Source organism: Colias eurytheme, chromosome 25 (genome assembly GCF_061535395.1).
Source record: "Colias eurytheme isolate Ceu_HAF_F1 chromosome 25, ilColEury1 Martin Lab GWU primary, whole genome shotgun sequence".
Taxonomy (NCBI): Eukaryota; Metazoa; Arthropoda; class Insecta; order Lepidoptera; family Pieridae; genus Colias; species Colias eurytheme.
This window is the reverse complement of record NC_143004.1, coordinates 2,271,540-2,292,246: the sequence shown is the minus strand read 5'-3', so window position 1 is coordinate 2,292,246 and position 20,707 is coordinate 2,271,540. Positions and strand designations below refer to the sequence as shown.

At 38.4% G+C, this 20,707-nt stretch overlaps 2 protein-coding genes across 2 annotated transcripts in view; one reads left to right on the top strand and one right to left on the bottom strand.

Annotated features, from left to right (window-relative positions):
- The window catches only part of LOC149897470 (serine protease inhibitor dipetalogastin), a 211,886-nt gene that overhangs the window by 109,849 nt on the left and 81,330 nt on the right, over positions 1-20,707 (bottom strand). The gene's annotated exons all lie outside the window — the stretch shown is intronic.
- LOC149897476 (uncharacterized) lies at positions 949-20,599 on the top strand. The gene is made up of 9 exons (XM_090116457.1): positions 949-1,018; positions 3,227-3,326; positions 4,431-4,554; positions 16,201-16,268; positions 16,716-16,767; positions 18,054-18,253; positions 19,054-19,208; positions 19,689-19,820; positions 20,417-20,599. Exons 1-9 carry the CDS (start codon positions 1,016-1,018, stop codon positions 20,558-20,560), a joined length of 978 nt encoding a protein of 325 aa, XP_089972583.1. The 5' UTR covers positions 949-1,015; the 3' UTR covers positions 20,561-20,599.

Here is a 20,707-nt window from a genome sequence, read left to right as displayed (position 1 = left end):
GGTCCGCCCCGGCTTCGCCCGTGGTACATATGAAAAATAGATGTTGGCCGATTCTCAGACTTACCCGATATGCACAGAAAATTTCATGAGAATCGGTCCACCCGTTTCGGAGGAGTATGCAGACTAACATTGTGACACGAGAATTTTATATATATAAAGATAAGGCTGTTCTTGTGGGATACCCGCATGTAGGCAGAAGATTCTAAATATTTTTATTTATTCTAATGATCTCAGTATATTATGATTATGTTACCTACTAAAATGTTGTTATAAAGGATATAGCGTTGAATAAATCATATGATAGGCAAATAAATAGGTAAATTTTAGGATTTTAACCTACCTAATGAAATTATCAACCGACTTCATAAAAATTATGAGGTTCTAAATTCGACTGTATTTTTTTTTTAGTTTTGAATGCTTAAAATACAATGTGTAAAGGCAATACCATTCAGAACATCAAATGAATCAGGCACGTTTCTCTTATTTTTGAAAATTTCTAATATCTTGAAAACAGTAATTTTTTACATAAAATAAAATTATAATATATTTTCGAAAGTATCGTATACCCACTGGTTCCATATTAATATCAATTTATTACTCAAACTCAGAACATTTATTTATTCAATTAGACTTCTTCTAGAACTTTTGAATCGTCATTTAACATTTACCACCGATTTGGAAAGCAGTATCTATGGAGAAGAACCGGCAACAAACTCCATAGTTGCTCTTTTAAAATCATGTCAGTGTTACAGCCTATGTAATATCATCATCAGCAAGCGTTTTCCTGCTGCAGGGACACAGCCCTACTATGAAGGCTTTGGCCATAATCCACCACGCTGTGCCAGTAAGAATCTGTCCGTGCTGGCCCATCGTGGCGGAGTGTAGACCAAGTAAGTGGTATTATCACATGAGTCATTAGTGCTAGTATAATTGCAACTGGATTTTATTGAAATTGAGTTACAACTTGTAGTTCACTTTGTGATCTCATGAGAGAAGGTTGTGTGAAACATTAAACATGGTAATTATAATTTATTAATAATCAGATTTCATATATAATATTGTGGTGACCTTGGTCCTTGACTTTTAATAGCGTCCAAAACATCATAAACTCGTTTTGAGTGCGAAAGATACACGATGTGATGTATTTTGAGTATTGTGTGCAATAACAAATAAATCTTTTTATGCGTTAGATTTTATATTTTATTCATATAGGTAAATATATTATATTATTATATTATTAGGTATTCTTGTAGCAGTGTTTGTACAAAACTCCTCTCATACAGGTTGACAGATTTTTTCCTTTTGTGGATTAGGTAATGTTTTTTTGCATATATTTGGTAAGTCTAAGAATAGGTCGACAAATATTTGTAATTAAAATTATTATGTACTAGAGGTCCGCCCCGTCTTCGCCCGTGGTACATATTTCGCAATAAAAGGTAGCCTATGTCCTTTCTCGGGTATCAAAATATCTCCATACCAAATTTCATGCAAATTGGTTGAGTAGTTTAGGCGTGATTGAGTAACAGACAGACAGACAGAGTTACTTTCGCATTTATAATATTAGTATGGATATAAGCACGGATTATAATATTATAGTGATAAAATGAATTAATTTCCTCAAGTTAACATAAACAATATGTTTTCTAATATTCTTATCTTTGCTGTAATTGGAGTCAAGCATGGGTTCATAATTCATATAAATAAATCTTTAAAGTTGTAATGTTTGTATTGTTATACAATATCACGTAACTGTTGAACCCATTTTGATTAAGTTTTGGTAACAACTCTATAATATTATTTATATATGTATGTTAAAGTTGTATTCTAAAGCTTAAATCAAGCCCTTTTTCTCAACTTAACCTGGTTTGAATCGGGAAATATCTATGTTACAAGGAAAGGCAGGTTTTTATTTTAAATAATGACAATCAAACGAATTAGTTGATTATTTTCTCCCTGACTTTTAACCTTGACTAAAAACTTGACTCCTTCATTTGTTTGCAACGAACCTATCGGAAAATATCCGATAATTTTGAAGCTCTTGTGGTATTATAAGTGATTATTTTTCCGACCCAAATATCCACCAATAGAATTGCACCATTCGACGTCACGTGGTACAACCTACATGGTATTATACTGATATTTTTTTGAAAATTTTATCTGGTCGTTGACGTCAAACTGACAGGTTCAATTCAATTGTGAAATTATTGGCCGACATTTGGGACGGAAAAATAATCTTCCGAATACCACACGAGCTTCAAAATTATCTGGCATTTCCCTCAAGGTTCCCTGCAAACAAATAAAGTCGTCAAGTTTTTCAGGAGAAATCACTCGCGCTTCGCGCTCGTGATTTTTAACCTTGACTAAAAACTTGACTCCTTCATTTGTTTGCAACGAACCTATCGGAAAATACCCGATAATTTTGAAGCTCTTGTGGTATTATAAGTGATTATTTCGATATATCGGATTTTATGTACTAACTGTGTCCCGCGGTTTAGCCCGCATTGCATAGTAGTTTTTGAGATTAGCGCGATCAAACAAACAAACAAATTCTTCCGCTCTATAATATTATATCCATACTAATATTATAAATGCTAAAGTAACTCTGTCTGTCTGTCTGTTACTCAATCACGCCTAAACTACTGAACCAATTTGCATGAAATTTGGTATGGAGATATTTTGATACCCGAGAAAGGACATAGGCTCCTACCCGAGATAGGACATTCGCTTTTATTGCGAAATATGTACCACGGGCGAAGCCGGGGCGGACCTCTAGTAGAATATATAGATAATAAATTGTCACACCATTATAAACTTCACAAGTCACTTGTATGTTTGTATGTAAGAATCTTCGAGAAAGATAGAGAAAGAGTCGATTTTGACCTCACTTTAAATCTACAGTTTTAATTCAAACGGTGTAGTACTGTTTACCAAGGACCGGTGACAATGCAATAATTTGATGAGCTTATCATATTAGCAGCCTTTCCCAACCTTTTCCAAAGGCGGACCCCTAGCGCCATGAAATAGCTTATCCATATTAAAACGTATAAATTCAAAGTCTGGCCTTCAGAATAGTCTGGTCATTAAGGCTTTCGTAATTTTCTTGATTTTTCTGCGGACCCACTGGGATATGGTCGCGGATCCACAGGGGTCCGCGGACCCCAGGTTTGGAAACGCTGTATTAAAGCTTAAAGTGTGTTTTTTTTAACTGTATTTTTTATCTTTACAAAAGATGGGGCACTTCAATGTATTACTATGGCTGATGTTCGGATTTGGCATATTATCTTCGATAATGACTGCGACTACAGCTATAAATTTAGACCCAAGTAGTAAGTCTTGTAGAATAATAACTTAATTGTTTAAGTGTTAGAGCATATTGACTATGTAAGAGTTCTAACAGACGAACGGCAAGGTGCGAACGGCAGAGGCTACTTCAGCCGTCGCTACATGTCGACGTCAGTCGTCGACGCGTCGGCGGCAGCAGTTAATATGTCGACGGCTGCCGTCGACACGCAAAACAGATGCCGTCAAACGTCAAACGCTTGCAGTTTGCCATCAATGTCAAACGTGTCGACGACTGACGTCGACATGTGGCGACGGCTGAAGTAGCCTCTGCCGTTCACAACTTGCCGTTCGTCTGTTAGAACGCTAAGTCATCTTTTATCGGACATAAGTTTAATTTATCAACAATTGACTGCATAATTGGTACAAAAAGTATAAAAGAGCAAAAAAATATAAAAAGTATTAAATATATTAGTTATGTATTTATGTTGTAACAATTATTAAAAATAATATTATTCTGATAAATATGAGCTTCTGCTATGACATAGGTGTTATCTAAACATCTTCTATAATATAAAAATGAATCCCAAAATGTGTTGGTAAGCGCATAACTTGAGAACGGCTGAACCGATTTCGTTAATTCTTTTTTTATTATATTCCTTGAAGTACGAGGATGGTTCTTACGTAGAGAAAACGTAAATATGTACCACGGGCGAAGCCGGGGCGGACTGCTAGTAGGTTATAATAATAGCAAATACTTAACAAACGAAAATAAAAAACTTTCATTTCAACGCACAACTAAAACTAGTAACTAAGGTTTAGAAACTTGATAATCGCTCCTTATTACATACTAGCTTTCCGCCCGCGGCTTCGCCCGCGTTTTTAAAGAAAAACCCGCATAGTTCACGTTGGATTTCCATTATAAAACTTATCCTATGTGTTAATCCAAGTTACCTTCTATATGTGTGCTTAATTTCATTGTAATCGGTTCAGTAGTATTTGCGTGAACGAGTAACAAACACACACATACACATACATCCTCATAAACTTTCGCATTTATAATATTAGTAGGAGTAGGATTAGTAGAATTTGTATAAAACGACATGACCATAACGCATTTTTTTTAATTCAATTTTTTTTCTTTCTTTCAGGACCAGATAGTAATGCGACGTGTTATACGCACCAAAATCAAATAGGACGATGCGTACCGTTCTCACTCTGTGATAACAAACACATCATAGTAGAAGGAGGCAATTTGATTGATAACGATTTGAGGTAATAGTTCAGGATCCATCGCCCATTTTTGCACTTGATTACTATCAAGCTAATTTTCCGTGAGTAGCTTTATTTTGATGAGACGCCCAATAATTTCCTGTACGAAACTCTCGATTGTGGTCGCTAACAGAGGTAACAAGGATAAAATGTTTTGATTTGATGGTTCTCAAATATTTATTACAAACTGATTTTTTTTTTGTTCAATCTCAAGATAATTATCTAAATTATTCGAAAAAATATGTGTCCTACAAAATCTATAGTTTGATCAAAGAGTCCCCTCTTTCCAATGTGTATCGATAACGAGGTCATCATAAATGATTACTAACCAGCTGATTTTTTTGTTTTCACTTAGTTAACATTTATATAATTCAACAGACATGTTGTCCTACAAATTGCGTAATTTAATTGGATTATATCCTGTAACTGTGCCTTATATAAATAAATAAATAACTAATGTAATATGTAATACTTATTGAAGCAATAAATGATTGTGAGTTCAGTACTCAGAAAGTGTGAGTTGTGAGTTTATTACTCACAACCATGCTCAAAAATTGTTTAAATTGTTTTAGCCTACGCAAGTAAACTCAACTAATGAGCGATACAGTAGACTTTGAACATTACTGCATCGAAAGAAGTTGATGAAATTAGGTACACCTGCAGTTTATATAGAGAGGAGTGCAGAATACATTGATTTTATAAATAACTAGCAATGCCCTGCGGTTTTACCCGCATAGCGATAGCGATATCGTGACAGTGAAAAGTCTACTATAGGTCGGACTATAGGTTTAATTTTTAATCACATGAAAATCACCTTTACCCCGTCCCGCACTACGGCCTGCTCATTGTATTGAACAGTATACCTACTATTTTCTGTAGACACTTTTAAAAATTCGTTATACATATATCTTTTGAATGGAATATCCAATTCTTTTCATTTAAAAAGTATTTTGCTGGTATTGAAACAGTCTATAATAAAACATCATTTAATGGGATAGGGATTAATATATGTGTATGGATAACATGGTTTGATTACTGTCGGCACTTCTATTTACTTTGAAAACGTAAAAAAGTTGTTGTAGTAACATAACTACTGAAGATGGACATATGGTATCGCGGACTTTCTTGTAGATATTGATCCATTCTATAATACCGTAGAACATTTTTTTGTTCTATCTTCAATAGATTCCGCAGCGCACGCGATGACCGAAGTTTTATTGAGGAATTTTTTACACCTTGGGTTACATTATTGCATTTTTGGTAAGGATCTCTAATTTTTTTCAAAATGCAATATAGCCTATGTTGCTCAGTGAAGATGCAGCTTTCTAATGGTGAAAGAATTTTTGAAATCGGTCCAGTAGTTTATGCGTGAAAACCATACATACATACATACATAATTACAAACCTTTCCTCTATATAATATTATTAGTACATATATTAGTATAGATTAGAATAACAATTGTCGATTAAAACTCCGCCAAAAAATGTCAGAGTTCATTAAAATTATTTCGTGGCGATTAGGACCAAAGGTTGTAACGCGCAGAATCAAACAGTGTTAGCATAGATTAATAAATATAATATATGCTCGCCGGAATGCACGCATTCTTCATCTGCTTTACTGCATTCTATTTGATGTTAGAACACCAATCTACCTAAAGGAGAGATTTAAATTTCTTTGTTCCAATAGCCTTGTGTTGAGATCTGCATATAATCTCTCTCTTTTGATTCCATCTCATCATTCAGATTTCTATCATTCCTCTTTCACAGTATGTGCTATAAACCTTTGGAATGCTTTACCTAATACAATAAAACACGTCCAAACAATATCTTCCTTTGATAGATTGGTTAAAAATTATTATCTTTCGCTGTAACGTCATTTGTATTTATATTTCTAACTCGCACATACTAAATATTTTTATATATATATATATATATATATATATATATATATATATATATATATATATATATATATATATATATATATATATATATATATATATATATATATATGGGTGATTATACAAAAATGGGGTAACTCGATGTCATCAGCCAATTTAAACAAAGTCTTATTATATTTTATTCAAATAAAAATATATATTAAAACAAAGAAGCGTCCTTTATTTGGTCACTCAATTTCACTTCTTTATTTAAAATACAAATGAGTAAAAAAAATAAATTAATACTTCAAACGTCAGTACTTTGGCATGTCACAACTCCGAAAACCAACAATCAAGTGACTATCGTTTAAACATTATCATCGATTTAAGAAAACTTACTAATTCACTACAATCTTTGATGTACATAGTATTATATACTACAACTTTCATAACGCAATGTTTTCCATTTTATTTAAAAAATAAAACTAAACTTTGTCATCGTTTTCACTAGTCAGTCCGTTGTGTGTTTTTTAAATTTGAAATTCTCGCTAAATATCACCAAGTCGAGGTCAAATCCCTGTCTAAGTATTAATGTTGGTAATGAAGTAACTTGTGCACCGCATATTTTGACGGCCATCATAACTGTATCAGCGCATGGGTTGTGTTTGTCCTCTAAACTCGTGCTGGGCCAGTCAAATTTTCAGTCCTATGGTAAGTCGTTATTTTATTGTTAATCTGATTTTTATTTTCATTTATAAATGGTTCACTATGATTTGTAAAAATATAGTTTATTGATATAAGAAATTAGGCAAAAAAATATAATTTGTGATTATAACATCATATTAAGTCCCTTTTCATCAATCCGCTGGCATCAGTCCTTTGTCAGATATCGCGCCAGAGGACTGACGCGACTCCATAGTACTGATGATTCTATCGTTTTTGAGAACTTTTCTCTTGATTGATATTGGTATAAGCATTTCTATTTTATATTTCAGTTTAAAACATCATGCGCCACGCTAAAAGAAACTCAATTTGACTAGGGAAGAAACATTTAAAAAAGAGTAGCAAAGAAAAGAGCTATTGAAACAAACTACTAATAATTTTATTAAAAAGATCTTATTTTATTTTAATTATTGACTTTGATGCTTTCAGGGCATAACTTTTTATATTTATCAGATAAATACATATATATATATAATACTGTGAAGTAAAATTACCTCAAAATAACATAAAAGTTAATTAATATGCTTAACAACATTATAAAAATGTCAAGGGGCTCTTATAAAAACTCAGATGAGACTTTCATTTGAGCCTTTGGTTTTTAATTTTATTATAATTAGTACTTTTAACATAAATATTGTTAGATTTTTAGGGCTCCGAACCTCAAAAGGAAAAAACAGAACCCTTATAGGATCACTTTGTTGTCCGTTTGTCTGTTAAGACGTTTTTTTTTGACGCCGTTGGCGCAGTGGTAATGTAACTGCCTACTGAGCCGACGGTCCCGGGTTCGATCCCCGGTCAGGGCAAATATTTGTGTGATGAACTCAATTATTTGTTCTTGGGTCTGGGTGTTATTATCTATATATGTATTTATTAAATATTATATTTATCGTCGCCTAGTACCCACAACACAAGCCTTAATTGAGCTTACTGTGGGACTAGGTTGATTTGTGTAATAATGTCCTATAATATTTATTATTTATTATTATTATTATTTTTTTAAACGCGTGGAGGTATCAATCTGAAATTTATATTGGATACTCAAAATTAAGAACCCTTGGGGCTGTAAAAAAAAATTAAACTTATAACGCAACGCAATCAAAAGATACCTACATCCGTTAATACTGCAAATTTCCGCAAAATTCAATATTCGCATGGGAATAAAAAACACTCAGGATGCTTGCCGTGTATACAGTCTACTATAAACTATATAGCCTACTTGGTAAATAGCAACGTCTTATAACACATATAAAGGTAAATTGCTAAAAGTGTAAATTTTAAGTTACAAACATAATAAAAAATAGGTTTGTTAGGAGTCCAACTCGCACTTGGCCGTTTTTTTGTTTCTATTGTTTGTGAATTACTTGAAATATTAAGTAAAACTAAGTCAAAGTAGTAAAAGTTAAGTAAGAGAGTAACAATATTCACGTTGCGTTAAATGTCAGAAGGCTGGTTTGAAAATTGAGACATTGTTATTTCCCAGTATCACGTATTATTAATTATCATTTTTAAACGTATTACGTAACTAAGTGATTTTAATACTTAAAAGACATGTGGCATTATTAAAACTGAGAGATTTGTAGTAATATTCATTGAATTTCTTTAAGAATGTTACAATATTGTGTTTTTTATCAGTACCGTGTTAGCCTCGTCAGTCCCCTGGAGGCCAAATCCAGAAAATTTCAAATATCTCACAATCTACTTAAAAAAGTGGCTGGCCCGATTTGGTTCAATATATTCATTAGATTAGCTATCATATACACCCTAATTTGTAAGAATCTGATATAAAAAATATAGTAAACAAAATATGCTCAAAAGTTACCCCATTTTTGTATATTCACCCATATATATATATATATATATATATATATATATATATATATATATATATATATATATATATTTATGTATGTATGTTTTATTATATTATGTATGTATGTTTATTTTATATTATCTATAGGTACTTATTTAATAAAGTAATGCTTGCTTTGTTTTACACCTCCAAAATTATAATCTTCCAGCATTTCCTTAATCACAGGTTGTCTGGTAGAAATCACTTGTTAGTGATAAGACCGCCTATTGTACAATAATCCTATTTGCTGTTATTCTTTTGTATTGTTTTTATTTGGTGTACAATAAAGAGTTTATTATTATTTGGGGGGGCAAGTATCTCGCCTCGCGGCGGTGTTGTGAACAACTCCGGCTGAGTGGCCAGACGGCCGGAGTCTAGGGCGACTGAGTGAGGAACCTACGGACTATCCGAGCGTTGTCCAGCAGGACTGCCCGCTGTATCCCCACTGTCATGGGCTTTACCGGTAAATCCAACCTCCTTAAATATTGTTTTAAGGAGGTAGGAACCAGCCCATTGGTGGACACAACTATGGGGATTATCTCGGCAGAGACACCGCCCCACATCTCGACAACCTCATGCGCCAGATCCAGATATTTGAGCCGTTTATCTGAATCGGCCTTAACAAGATTGTCGTCATGTGGGATAGTGATGTCTACCAAGAAAATCCTGGAAGTTGCTAGGTCCATCACCACAATATCAGGTCTATTCGCTAGAATAGTCCTGTCTGTGATGATGGGCCGATCCCAGTACAATTTGGCACGGTTATTTTCCAGGACCGGCTCCGGCGCGTACTTATAATAAGGCACTTTTCCGTCAAGAAGGCCATACTTCAGAGCGAGCTCTTGGTGGATAATCCTAGCTGCTAGGTTGTGCCTGTGCAAGTACTCAGTGTTGGCAAGCATGGAACAACCGGAAGTAACATGTCGGAGAGTTTCTCCAGGACGGTGACACATACGACATAAGTCCTGGGTCCCGTCCTTTATGATGTACTTCCGATAATTGTTCGTCTTAACCACCTGATCCTGTATCGCACAGACAAAACCCTCGGTTTCCCCAAAGAGGTCACCGAAACGCAGCCAGTGCACGGAGGACAAGAAATCTACATGAGGTTCATGCAGAATCTTGTGAAACCTACCGTGTAGCTCTTTCTCTTTCCATATGGCCTCCCTGTCGGAAATGCTGAGCACCGCCGGCTTTTGCCAGTCCTGTTTGGCCAGGGATAGGGGAGTGAGTCCTTTGTCACATTCTATGACTTCAGCATGGATTGCATGACCAACCTTTGCGAGGAAATAGTCTCTGAGTTTGCATATCTCACGATTGTGCAGCGATTGGGCACTTAACATGCCACGACCACCGCACTTTCTAGGGATATACAGCCTCATCACTGACGATTTCGGGTGATGCAACCGATGCAGAGTCATAGTTGTGCGGACTTTCCGATCCAGAGCGTTCAGTTCGGTCTGAGTCCACTTGAGTACGCCAAATGTGTACAGGAGAACGGGCATGACCCAGGTATTGAACGCTCGTATTTTGTTCACGCCCGACAAATAGCTGTTGAAAACTTTTGTCATGCGTTCACAAAATACCTCGGCAACATCCTGTTTCACGCTCGCCCCCTCCACACATATGTTCTGTGACATACCCAAGTACCGGTAAGTTTCAGCCTCTGTAAGTACCCTAAGATGGGCCGCGCCAGATGGTGCTATGTCATCAGACGCGGTTACTTTACCCCGCTCCACATGTATAACCGCACACTTATCCACCCCAAGTTCCATGCCAATGGAGCCGCTAAAATCACACGTGATGTTTAGCAGCTCCGTTAACCTGGACCTATTAGGCGCAAATAATTTGAGATCATCCATGTAGAGCAGATGGTTAAGTCTTAGGCCACCCCTGCGAAGCTGAAATCCGGACCCTAATCTCTCAAGCAAATAGCTTAGAGGGTTTAGTGCCAGGCAAAACCATAGAGGACTCAGGCAATCGCCCTGGAAAATACCCCGCCGTATCCTTATTCGGTCCTCCGCGTCAGACAGCCGCTTACCTTGGAGACAAAGCATCGTACTCCATTGCCCCATACATGTTCCGAGAAGCCCTCGGATCGAAGGATCGATCTTATAAAGTTCCAGGACTCTCGTTAACCCGCCAGCACTCGCGCCTCAAGAAATTACATCAGCACTCGCGTGTAGAGCATTTTGCTCACGTTTATGAATGTCAATAGATGCATGTTTTATCAAAAAATATTAATAAAAAAATATTTTATTCAATAAAATACACATTATTTATTCTACAAAATATATATTCAAAGAGTTAACAATAATAATCTTTTTTATTTTAATTAACAATCATAGACACTAATTTGCCAGTCTTGTAAGGCAGTCTTACGGAAAAAATTAGACAAAAAAAAACTTTTCAAAAAATAACTTAACTAAATATAAATAACTAATCTTCGTCGTATACGCGAGCTTTACACGTATCACATACTGTACGACTATGCTCGGTACATAAAAATTTTTGGCAGTAAATGCAGCTCTTTTTGGTCTTGCGATTTTTGCGTCTTGGGCAAACCGCGCAGATACCAGTTGGTTTTTCTTCTTCTGGTAACTCAGATTCTGGTAAAAAACGTTTCAACACTTGCTGAAGAGGATATGAAATATTTTGGAAGGTGCTTCTTCTTTGGATATGTGGCTGTGTTAGTTGAAAAGCTAGTTGCTTCAAGTAGTCTCTGCGCTTGATGATTATACCCGTATTTTCTTTGTAAATGGTTTGACTGTTGATTCCGATTTCCGGCTATGTTTAGGATCGTGAAAAATAATCTCAGCGACCATCTACATGCCGCTCTTGCCACAGAATACTCTTCTTTTAGTCGATCCACAACATCAACACCTCCTTTCGTTTTATTATAAAAGGTGATAATTTCTGGTTTCGCGGTAGTTCCAGTTGTTGGATCGATTCGGTCGTCGTTATGAAGTGTACTTATCATAAGAACATTTTTTTTATTATTTTTGTTTGGTACGTAAGACACCAGAACCTTGCTCTTATGAAAACCAAAGATACTACTAGGTTTTGGTCTAAAATAAAATAAAATTTGTTCATCCCTTCGATCATGATCCATCTATAATAGAAATACATAATAGATTACTATTTCAGTAATGTAAAATCATAATATTACATAAAAGTAGCAGTAAAACTGTCGCTAAGATGAAAAAAAAATAAAGTCATGAGTAAAAAAAGTACTTGCGTCGATACCCGCGCGATGAGCAAAACGCCGCCTGATGGTACACGGCGCAACAAACCACCTCGTCCAAGTGACTGGCGCACACTGTCGAGAAGTGAACTGCGTACAGGGGTAGGAGACGGAACAAAACTCAGCTACCAAATGAACGATGTACGTACGAATAATTTTGACAAAATGGCGCGTGTTTTAAATTTACTGTGAGCAAAATGCTCATAGCGCGAGTGCTCGCGGGTTAACCATGTATGGGGGACCGAATCAAATGCTTTTTTATAGTCAATCCAGGCAGCGGATAAGTTGCGTCTGTTACGCTTGACCTGCTGACCAATAACCGTATCGATCAGGAGAAGCTCCTTAGTTCCGCGACCACCCGCCCGACATCCGTTCTGTGTATCTGCCAAAATTCTATTGCCATCTATATGCTTGGCAATTTTGGCCGCCAGTACAGATGTCAGTGCCTTGTAGATGGTAGGTAGGCACGTGATTGGGCGGTATTGTGACGGGTCAGCGGAACGGTTGGATTTAGGAGCTAGATAAGTGACCCCAGTAGTGAGGAAGTTTGGAAGCAAGCGGTGCCCAATCGCTTCTCCAAATTGGCGGGCTAAGGTAGCATGGCATGCGTTGAACCCTTTCAGCCAGTAAGTCTGAAGTCCGTCTACCCCTGGAGTTTTCCAGTTCGGGCATTTTCGGACTGCTGCGCTGATGTCGTCTCTTGTGACAACAACAGGGTCCATGGGTGGTAAGGCTGCACACGCTTCCTCCAGCTCCGTCATCCAAGCACCTTCGACGTGCTCAGCAGCATGAGACCATATTCCACGCCAAAAGGCAATCAGATCCGCCTTTTCGGGTTGTGGCCCCATGTGTGCTTGCCGAGCCCCAGATTGAAGGTACTTGTAAAACTTCCTTTGGTCACTTTCGAAGAGACGATTCTCACGGTGTCTCCTTGTTGTTTCGGAGTACCGTCTTATGCGTTTCCCCCAAGCTGCGACCTGCTGTTTCAGGGTGTCGATGCGCACTGTCACTATTCGCAATAGCTCTGCCTGGGGCAGATTGTGAGATATCTCACTGATTGCAGACCTGACAAAGCGCATCACTCGCGGTCTTGTGTTACCGGCCCTAAAAGCAGTAAGCTTACCGATGAGGACTCTGGCATTAGCGATTCGAGTTTCGATACGACGCCTCCAAGCAGGTGTCGTATGTCGCTGCGGAGATCCTCTTCCCGTATTTGGAAAGTTAATCCCCACCGCTCGACACACGACTACCGCCGCAGCGTATAGTATCGATCCCGTATCACCAATGTCAGTACTGGTTTCCAAATATGGCGGCAGTAATTTATTAACGGTCTCAACGGTAAGTCTGGTCGACGCTCTATAGGGAACGCGAGGAAGCTGGGAGCGCTGCTCAACCGGTATTCCTCGGTAATGAGAGATCGTCTCCTCAAGCTCTCTCCTGATCTTGTCCATGTCCTGGGTAGCTATTTCCTCAGATTCCCCCGCTCCGATCGCATTGGTCTCCACCCCGGTGTTCTCCTCAAAAAGGACTGACACATCGGGTGGGTCATCAACGCCTATCGGTTCAGGGGCTTCCGCGGAAACAGCCGCACATCCTAGTTGTTCGAGTTCGGAGGCGCTAAAGATGTTCCTGCGCAAGATGTATCGAACTCGGTCCACCAGATTTTGTTCAGTGAGGGTGATGATGGGTTCCAAGATATTGAATTCGCGGAGCAGTCGCACTCGGTACCCAGTCCGGTTGGTTTCACCCTCAGTCGCCCTATAATATGCTCGCATGGCATTTTTATTTTGGTCAGCTGACCATCTCATGCGAGTCTTCTTATTGTTTCCACCAGTAGCGGACTCCATATGCTGGGTCGTTGCCGGCCCTGCTGTCGTCAAGCTTACTGGTGGGGATGGTGGGTTCGACCGACCAGGTGGTCGGGTCGGTCGGCGGGATTGGCTGGCGTCCCGCATGCTGCCGCGCCCAGCGCCAGCTCCAGGCGCGCCCTGGCGACCCCCAGGAAGCGGCCCAGTTCGCATTCTATTCTCTGCCATCCATTTAGCAGGCTTTATACACTCGAGGGTCGCCCACTTCCCCGAGGAAACCGTTAAGTTGCATATATTATTAGTACCCTATGTACTCCCCAGCTGAAGCACGGCTTGCACACTTGCTGGGAATGGGTACTGACTGATTGCACGGGTTGGATAACTACTGTCACACAGTTATCCAACCCGTGGGCGGTGGGGTCGTCACATCCCTACGCCCTATTATTATTATTATTATGTTTCTCTGTTCCATAATACTCGGGTACGACCAGAAGGACGGTACCCGGATCTTTGGAAGGCTTACGTGGGGACACGGATCCAACACGCAGAGGCCCTTTCGAGAATTTTAATGTGTTGTGGGACACCAGCCGCAGCCTGCCCATGACTGCACTATAGAGATACAGCCCTAGGCAGTCCGCGGCCGATGTAGGACTATTGCAAGATAAGGGAATAAAATAAACTGGGCTATGGAATGGGATGTTAATGGACCGGAATTAAGGACTATGGAAGACTATGGCACCTGCCTTTCTACTAAGATATAGCAAAAAATTGTTGGCAGGTGGTGACTCGCCCTCTCACTGTATTGGCCCCCGAAATAAGTCGCTGCAATAGTGCGACAAGGGGGCAACATATTGTGAGCAGCTAAGGTTGGAGAGGCGTCCCTGGACTTTAAACTACGATCATGCGCTCCCTGAGGGTCCAGCATCACGTGCCCACTCGCCACTTACGCTTCGCATCCACCCTTCGAGCTAAAAGCTCTCGCGACTCCACTCTGGCCGGCCGGTTAAGGCAAGCCAGAGGTGGGGGTCCTGTCCTCGTCAGGCTTCACTCCGACCGGCCGGTAAAGGCAAGCCGGAGATGAAGACAGGGGCCTCCCCCGGGAGCACTCGGTTCCCGCGGGGTCGCTACTCCCCGACACCCCGCCACAAGGTGTCCTGCGGGTTGACTGATTGCACGGGTGGAATATCTATTGTCACATAGACAATAGATATTCCAACCGTGGGCGATGGGGTCGTCACATCCCTACGCCGTTTTATTATTATGTCTCTCTCCATAATACACGGGTACCACCAGAAGGAAGATACCCGGTCCTTTGGAAGGCTTACGTGGGGACACAGGTCCAACACGCAGAGGCCCTTAGAGAATTTAATGTGTTGTGGGACACCAGCCGCAGCCTGCCCATGACTGCACTATAGAGATACAGCCCTGGGCAGTCCGCGGCCAATGTAGGACTATTGCAGAAAAATGGAAATGAACAAAACTGGGTTATGGAAGGGGGTGTTAGATGGACTGGTATATTGGTTCTATGGGGACTATGGACGTCTGCCTTTTCAATATTAAAAATTGAAAATAATGGCAGACGGTGACTCGCCAGTTCGGTCGATGGGCTCCCAAAAAGGTTACCGAGAATGGCAACAAGGGGGCAACATCAGCTGAACGGCTAGGGGTGTAGAGAGGTGCGGCACCGGTTTCACCATCACGGGCCTTAGGGCCCGGAGCGGGTTTCCCCGCTATTACGCCATTAGACACTTCCACCCCCGAGCATATAGCTCTGGCGGCTCCACTCTGGACGGCCAACAAAGGCAAGCCAGAGGTGGGGGATCCTGAACCTCGTCATTGTTCACTCCGAACTGCCACTGGGACAGTCCAGAGGTGAGGACAGGGACCTCCCCCGGGAGCGCTCGGTTCCCGCGGGGTCGCTACTCCCCGACACCTCGCCACAAGGTGCCCTGCGGGGTGACTGACTGCACGGTTGGGATATCTATTGTAGATATGCCAACCGGGGGCGATGGGGTCGTCACATCCCTACGCCTTTATTATTATTATTATTATGTTGGTAATTACTACGTAAGTTTTTCTTTAGAGTTTAGAGTATTACTTTTGAGCGTGATTGTGAGTTTGAGTTAATAATTGATAATCTTTCAGATCGAAGAAGCCATGTCAGCGAGGTGAGTGGTGTTGCACACTGAATACTACTAAGAATGTAGACGAAGGTAAATAGCTGTGTTTAATTTAGTAAATAAACTAAGCTATTAAATTACAAAAATTGAAAGAATAATCTAAAACTGTTATAAAAACACGTTTGTTTTATATTATTGTTATAGTAAAAATGGATTTTTATCAATATTTTCGTTTAGCACCCAAAAATCAAATTGTAATTATCAATAGCGTTGTTTAATCTCAATTTAATTTGTATTTATTTTTAAAAGTGATAACTTTCTTCCTATAATTTTTGGTATTTATTTATTGAGCCCCGAACGGCCCGATCGGTCCACGACACAATAGATTTTCTATTGTGTCTGTGATTCCGGGGCCTGAGTTATTAAAACGCTACAAAGTCACATGTTACAAATTCCATCCCTTCACATTTTTCCATTAATAACGTGTGTAAAAAGTCATTTTATGTAATTCCCGTAAAACATATTTAATTCTATTTCCAGAATGTCTAACGACAAAAATGGATTCATGTCCATGGTGCGTCGGTCTGTATAAGTAAGTATAATCTTATATCTATTGTAATACTGTGATATTATTATGTACTTAAATTATTACATTACTAGCGGTCCGCCCCGGCTTCGCCCGTGGTACATGTTTACGTTTTCTCTACATAAGAACCATCCTCGTACTTCAAGGAATATAATAAAAAAAGAATTATCGAAATCGGTTCAGCCGTTCTCGAGTTATGCGCTTACCAACACATTTTGCGATTCATTTTTATATATAAGAAGATATTACATTATGTGTGGTTATGAGATGTTTCACCACGCTAAAAAGCAGTCTATATCACTCTCGTCTACCTACTTGTAATTTAAATGAATGAATATTACTAATGAATTTATTTATTATTTAGTCGGTTTTTGAACTCTATGTCATCGTATCTTGACGTAACTTTACTTTATTTATATACTAGCTTTCCGCCCGCGGCTTAGCATACTTTGTAGAAAATTTAACAAATTATATACCTACCATCCACAAAAACCACGCTATTTATAAAAAAAAAGACGGGTTGCACTGGGGGAGTGCCGGCAGAAGTGAAAAATTGATTATTAACGTTGAGCATGTTTGGTATTTTGGAATGGTATCCGTCTTACGCTTTTTCGATCAGGTCACGTGTCCTGACGCGAGTTTAAGATTTTATAGGTACCCATTACAGAAAAAGTGCTCAACGCCGCTAAAGAAGTTTTCACTTCAAAGATCTATATTAATTAATTTATTATTTATTCGGTATTCGAACTCTGACTAAATGGACTTTATTAATAATACATTTTACTTATTTACCGTTTATTGAACCCCAGACAATATCTGTCATAACCCTGACACTAACTGATGTAATTATTAATTATTTTATTGGAGGAAACTGTTTTATAATTAATAAGTACAATTATTATTATCAATATTGATTATTACGTGATTGAGTATTAATATAATATTCAATTATTTAATAAAAATAGGTGTGGAGGGTTACCATGTTGTCTTAAAACAGTATTAATACGCTGGAAATAATCTATCTATACAATAATATAATTATAATAATATTATATAGCTGAAGAGTTTGTTTGTTTGAACGCGATAATCTCAGGATCTACTGGTCCGATTTGAAAAATTCTTTCGGTGTTAGATAGCCCACTTGTCGAGGAAGGCTTATAGGCTATATATTATTATCATTACGCTAAGACTAACAGAAGCGGAGACACGTGGGTGAAACCGCGAAGAGCAGCTAGTATAAGATATCACGGTAACTCCTCTGCTTATGGTATTAATATGTATTTGAAAAAAAGAACCAAGGGCGTAAAGCCTGGGAACTCCGGGCTGTTCTGCGGCGGGATTCTCGTCGGGTCCAACGCGGTTCTGACCACAGCCACATGTATGAGAGCTGCCAAGAATCACCAGATTATCCACGCCAAGGTACCAGGCTCCCAGGACCCGGAGAAGACCTATCTAGTCCGGTCGAGGGCTGAACATGAGCAATACAACACAGGTAATAAAAAGATATCTTACTGTTTCATGGCCAAACAAAAATATATAAAAACAAAAACAAAAATACGGGCAACGTATTTAAAAATGTTAATGGATGATGGTGATCGCTTGTCATCAGATGACCCATCAGCTCATTTGCTTATTCTAACATTACAAAACAAGGGTTTTTTTGTATTTTAATAATTTAATATCGATTTTGCAATTAGAGATGAAGACAAAAAATGAAATATGATTATAATTGGTCAAGTTGTTCTAGTTATAAATAGTGTTAGTCATCTGGACAAGAAGAAGGAAATAAAGCATAATAAGCATATATTATATTACCTACTAGAGGTCCGCCCGCGGCTTTGCCCGCGTTTTCAAAGGAAAACCCGCATAGTTACCGTTCCCGTGGGATTTCCGGGATAAAACCTATCCTATGTGTTAATCCAAGTTACCCTCTATATGTGTGCTAAATTTCATTGTAATCGGTTCAGTAGTTTTTACGTGAAAGAGTAACAAACATCCATACAAGCTTTCGCCTTTATAATAGTACTAGCTTTCCACCCGCAGCTTCGCCCGCGCAGTCAAAGAAAAACCCGCATAGTTCCGTGGGATTTCCGGGATAAAACCTATCCTATTTCCCGGGATAAAGTAGCCTATGTCCTTTCTCGGGTATCAAAATATCTCTATACCAAATTTCATGCAAATTGGTTCAGTAGTTAAGGCGTGATTGAGTAACAGACAGACAGACAGAGTTACTTTCGCATTTATAATATTAGTATGGATTAAGATATAGACAAATAAATTATGTGATTATAGGTAGTCATGAGTATGACGTAGCAGTGTTCATGCTGGAGACGGACGTGGTATGGAACAACGGTCGAAACAACAACGGCGCATGTCTCAACATCAAGTGGCCTTTAGAAAACGACTGCTATGCTTTTGGATTCAATTATAACGATGAAATTGAGTCTGTACGTACTATATATTCTATTTATTAGACAGATAAAAGATAATATGGCAGCACTGTATATAACGGAAAAAAATATAATAAAAACAAACAATATAATTAACAAGTTTTTGGCTTGTTCTTTGCTTTGACTTTTACGTTTAAACGTTCATAATTATGTTGACTAGCAAAATCCAGTTGCATTAAAACTATAGCATACCGGATTCGATTCTCAAAGTACAGGGGCTATAAAAACATGTCTGTTTGGCACCATACAGAAACCTCATAACTTCTATATATGGTCATATCAAATAATTATTTTTTAACAAAAACTAAACCGCCTTCAAATGTTCGAAACTAGTCAAATTTTAATTTTCACTACCTTTCAAATAAAATAATCATCAAAATCGATTCACCATCGTAACATACCCAAAAATTCAATTGTGAATCTCCATTTTTGAAGTCAGTTGAAAACATAGACTTAAGAAGCTTGATTGAATTCCAGACTGTACTGCAAACTAAAAAAGGGAGCTGTACCAGAGGTGGCCAAGGTGCAGATGCGGCGTGCGGCTCTTTACTATTTGAAGAACACAATTGTCTCGTCTCTCCAGGCTTGCCTGTTTTATGTATGACCGATGTAAGTGGAATTTATTATTTATATGTTCAGACTAACTGCCCGTTTCCCAGTTTATTTCTTTATTCACTTCATCAATCATTTCCTTATCACTTCAAAGCAGGCAACGCATTTGCAGAGTTCCTGCCTCAGAAAATGTTCATGGGATGGTGATCGCCTATTAGGTGAACCATGAACATAACTCTTGGATATAGGAAATCTTGAGATTTATTTGCAAATTGTTTAATATTATTTGCACCTTAATTTTGTTTAAAAAGGTTCATAAGTTATCGGTCATCAAGTGCGTTATCGATTTCTGTTAATTGTATTGATTTACAGTTGAACTCATCAAATTTAAATACAGACAAAATATGTATATAAAAAAAGACGTGTGGCACTCGGGGACTGCCGCGGTAAAGCTATTGCATGCTATGCCTTCAAGCCACACCTCCGCGCCCGTCGGAGTGGGGAGCGCGAGGTTTTTTCGTTACGGAATTTCTGGATTCGGTCCCCGCGCTCAAGGCCCGCGATAGAAGCTATGCAATAGCTTAATATTGACCTATAAATGGTAGACATCAATATTTTGGTAACTTTAATTAATAATCTGTTTGTTTTTCCAGAACAAAGATTTAATCGTGGCGGGATTGGCGAGAAGCCCCTGCAGGAATTCAAAAGCGCAACTTGGATCCATTCATCCGGCCTCGGATTGGCTCATCAAGGAACTATCTAAGAACGGAGTAAATGTTTCGCAGTATACAAAATAAATTATCATTCAAAAAATCATACTTAAATTATTATTTTTTGTTTAATTATATTAAATATTAATATTAATTCATTAAATTATATTTTTTTATTAAAAATTTACATAAATATAGAAATATAGCGCAAAACATTATGTTTGAGATATCTTT

What these genes read in the sequence shown, in the direction of transcription:
- LOC149897476 (XM_090116457.1), top strand. An exon ending in ACATGAGCAATACAACACAG is followed by an intron (nt 18,254 to 19,053) that starts GTAATAAAAAGA and finishes ATGTGATTATAG; the next exon opens with GTAGTCATGAGTATGACGTA. An exon ending in CTGTTTTATGTATGACCGAT is followed by an intron (nt 19,821 to 20,416) that starts GTAAGTGGAATT and finishes TTGTTTTTCCAG; the next exon opens with AACAAAGATTTAATCGTGGC.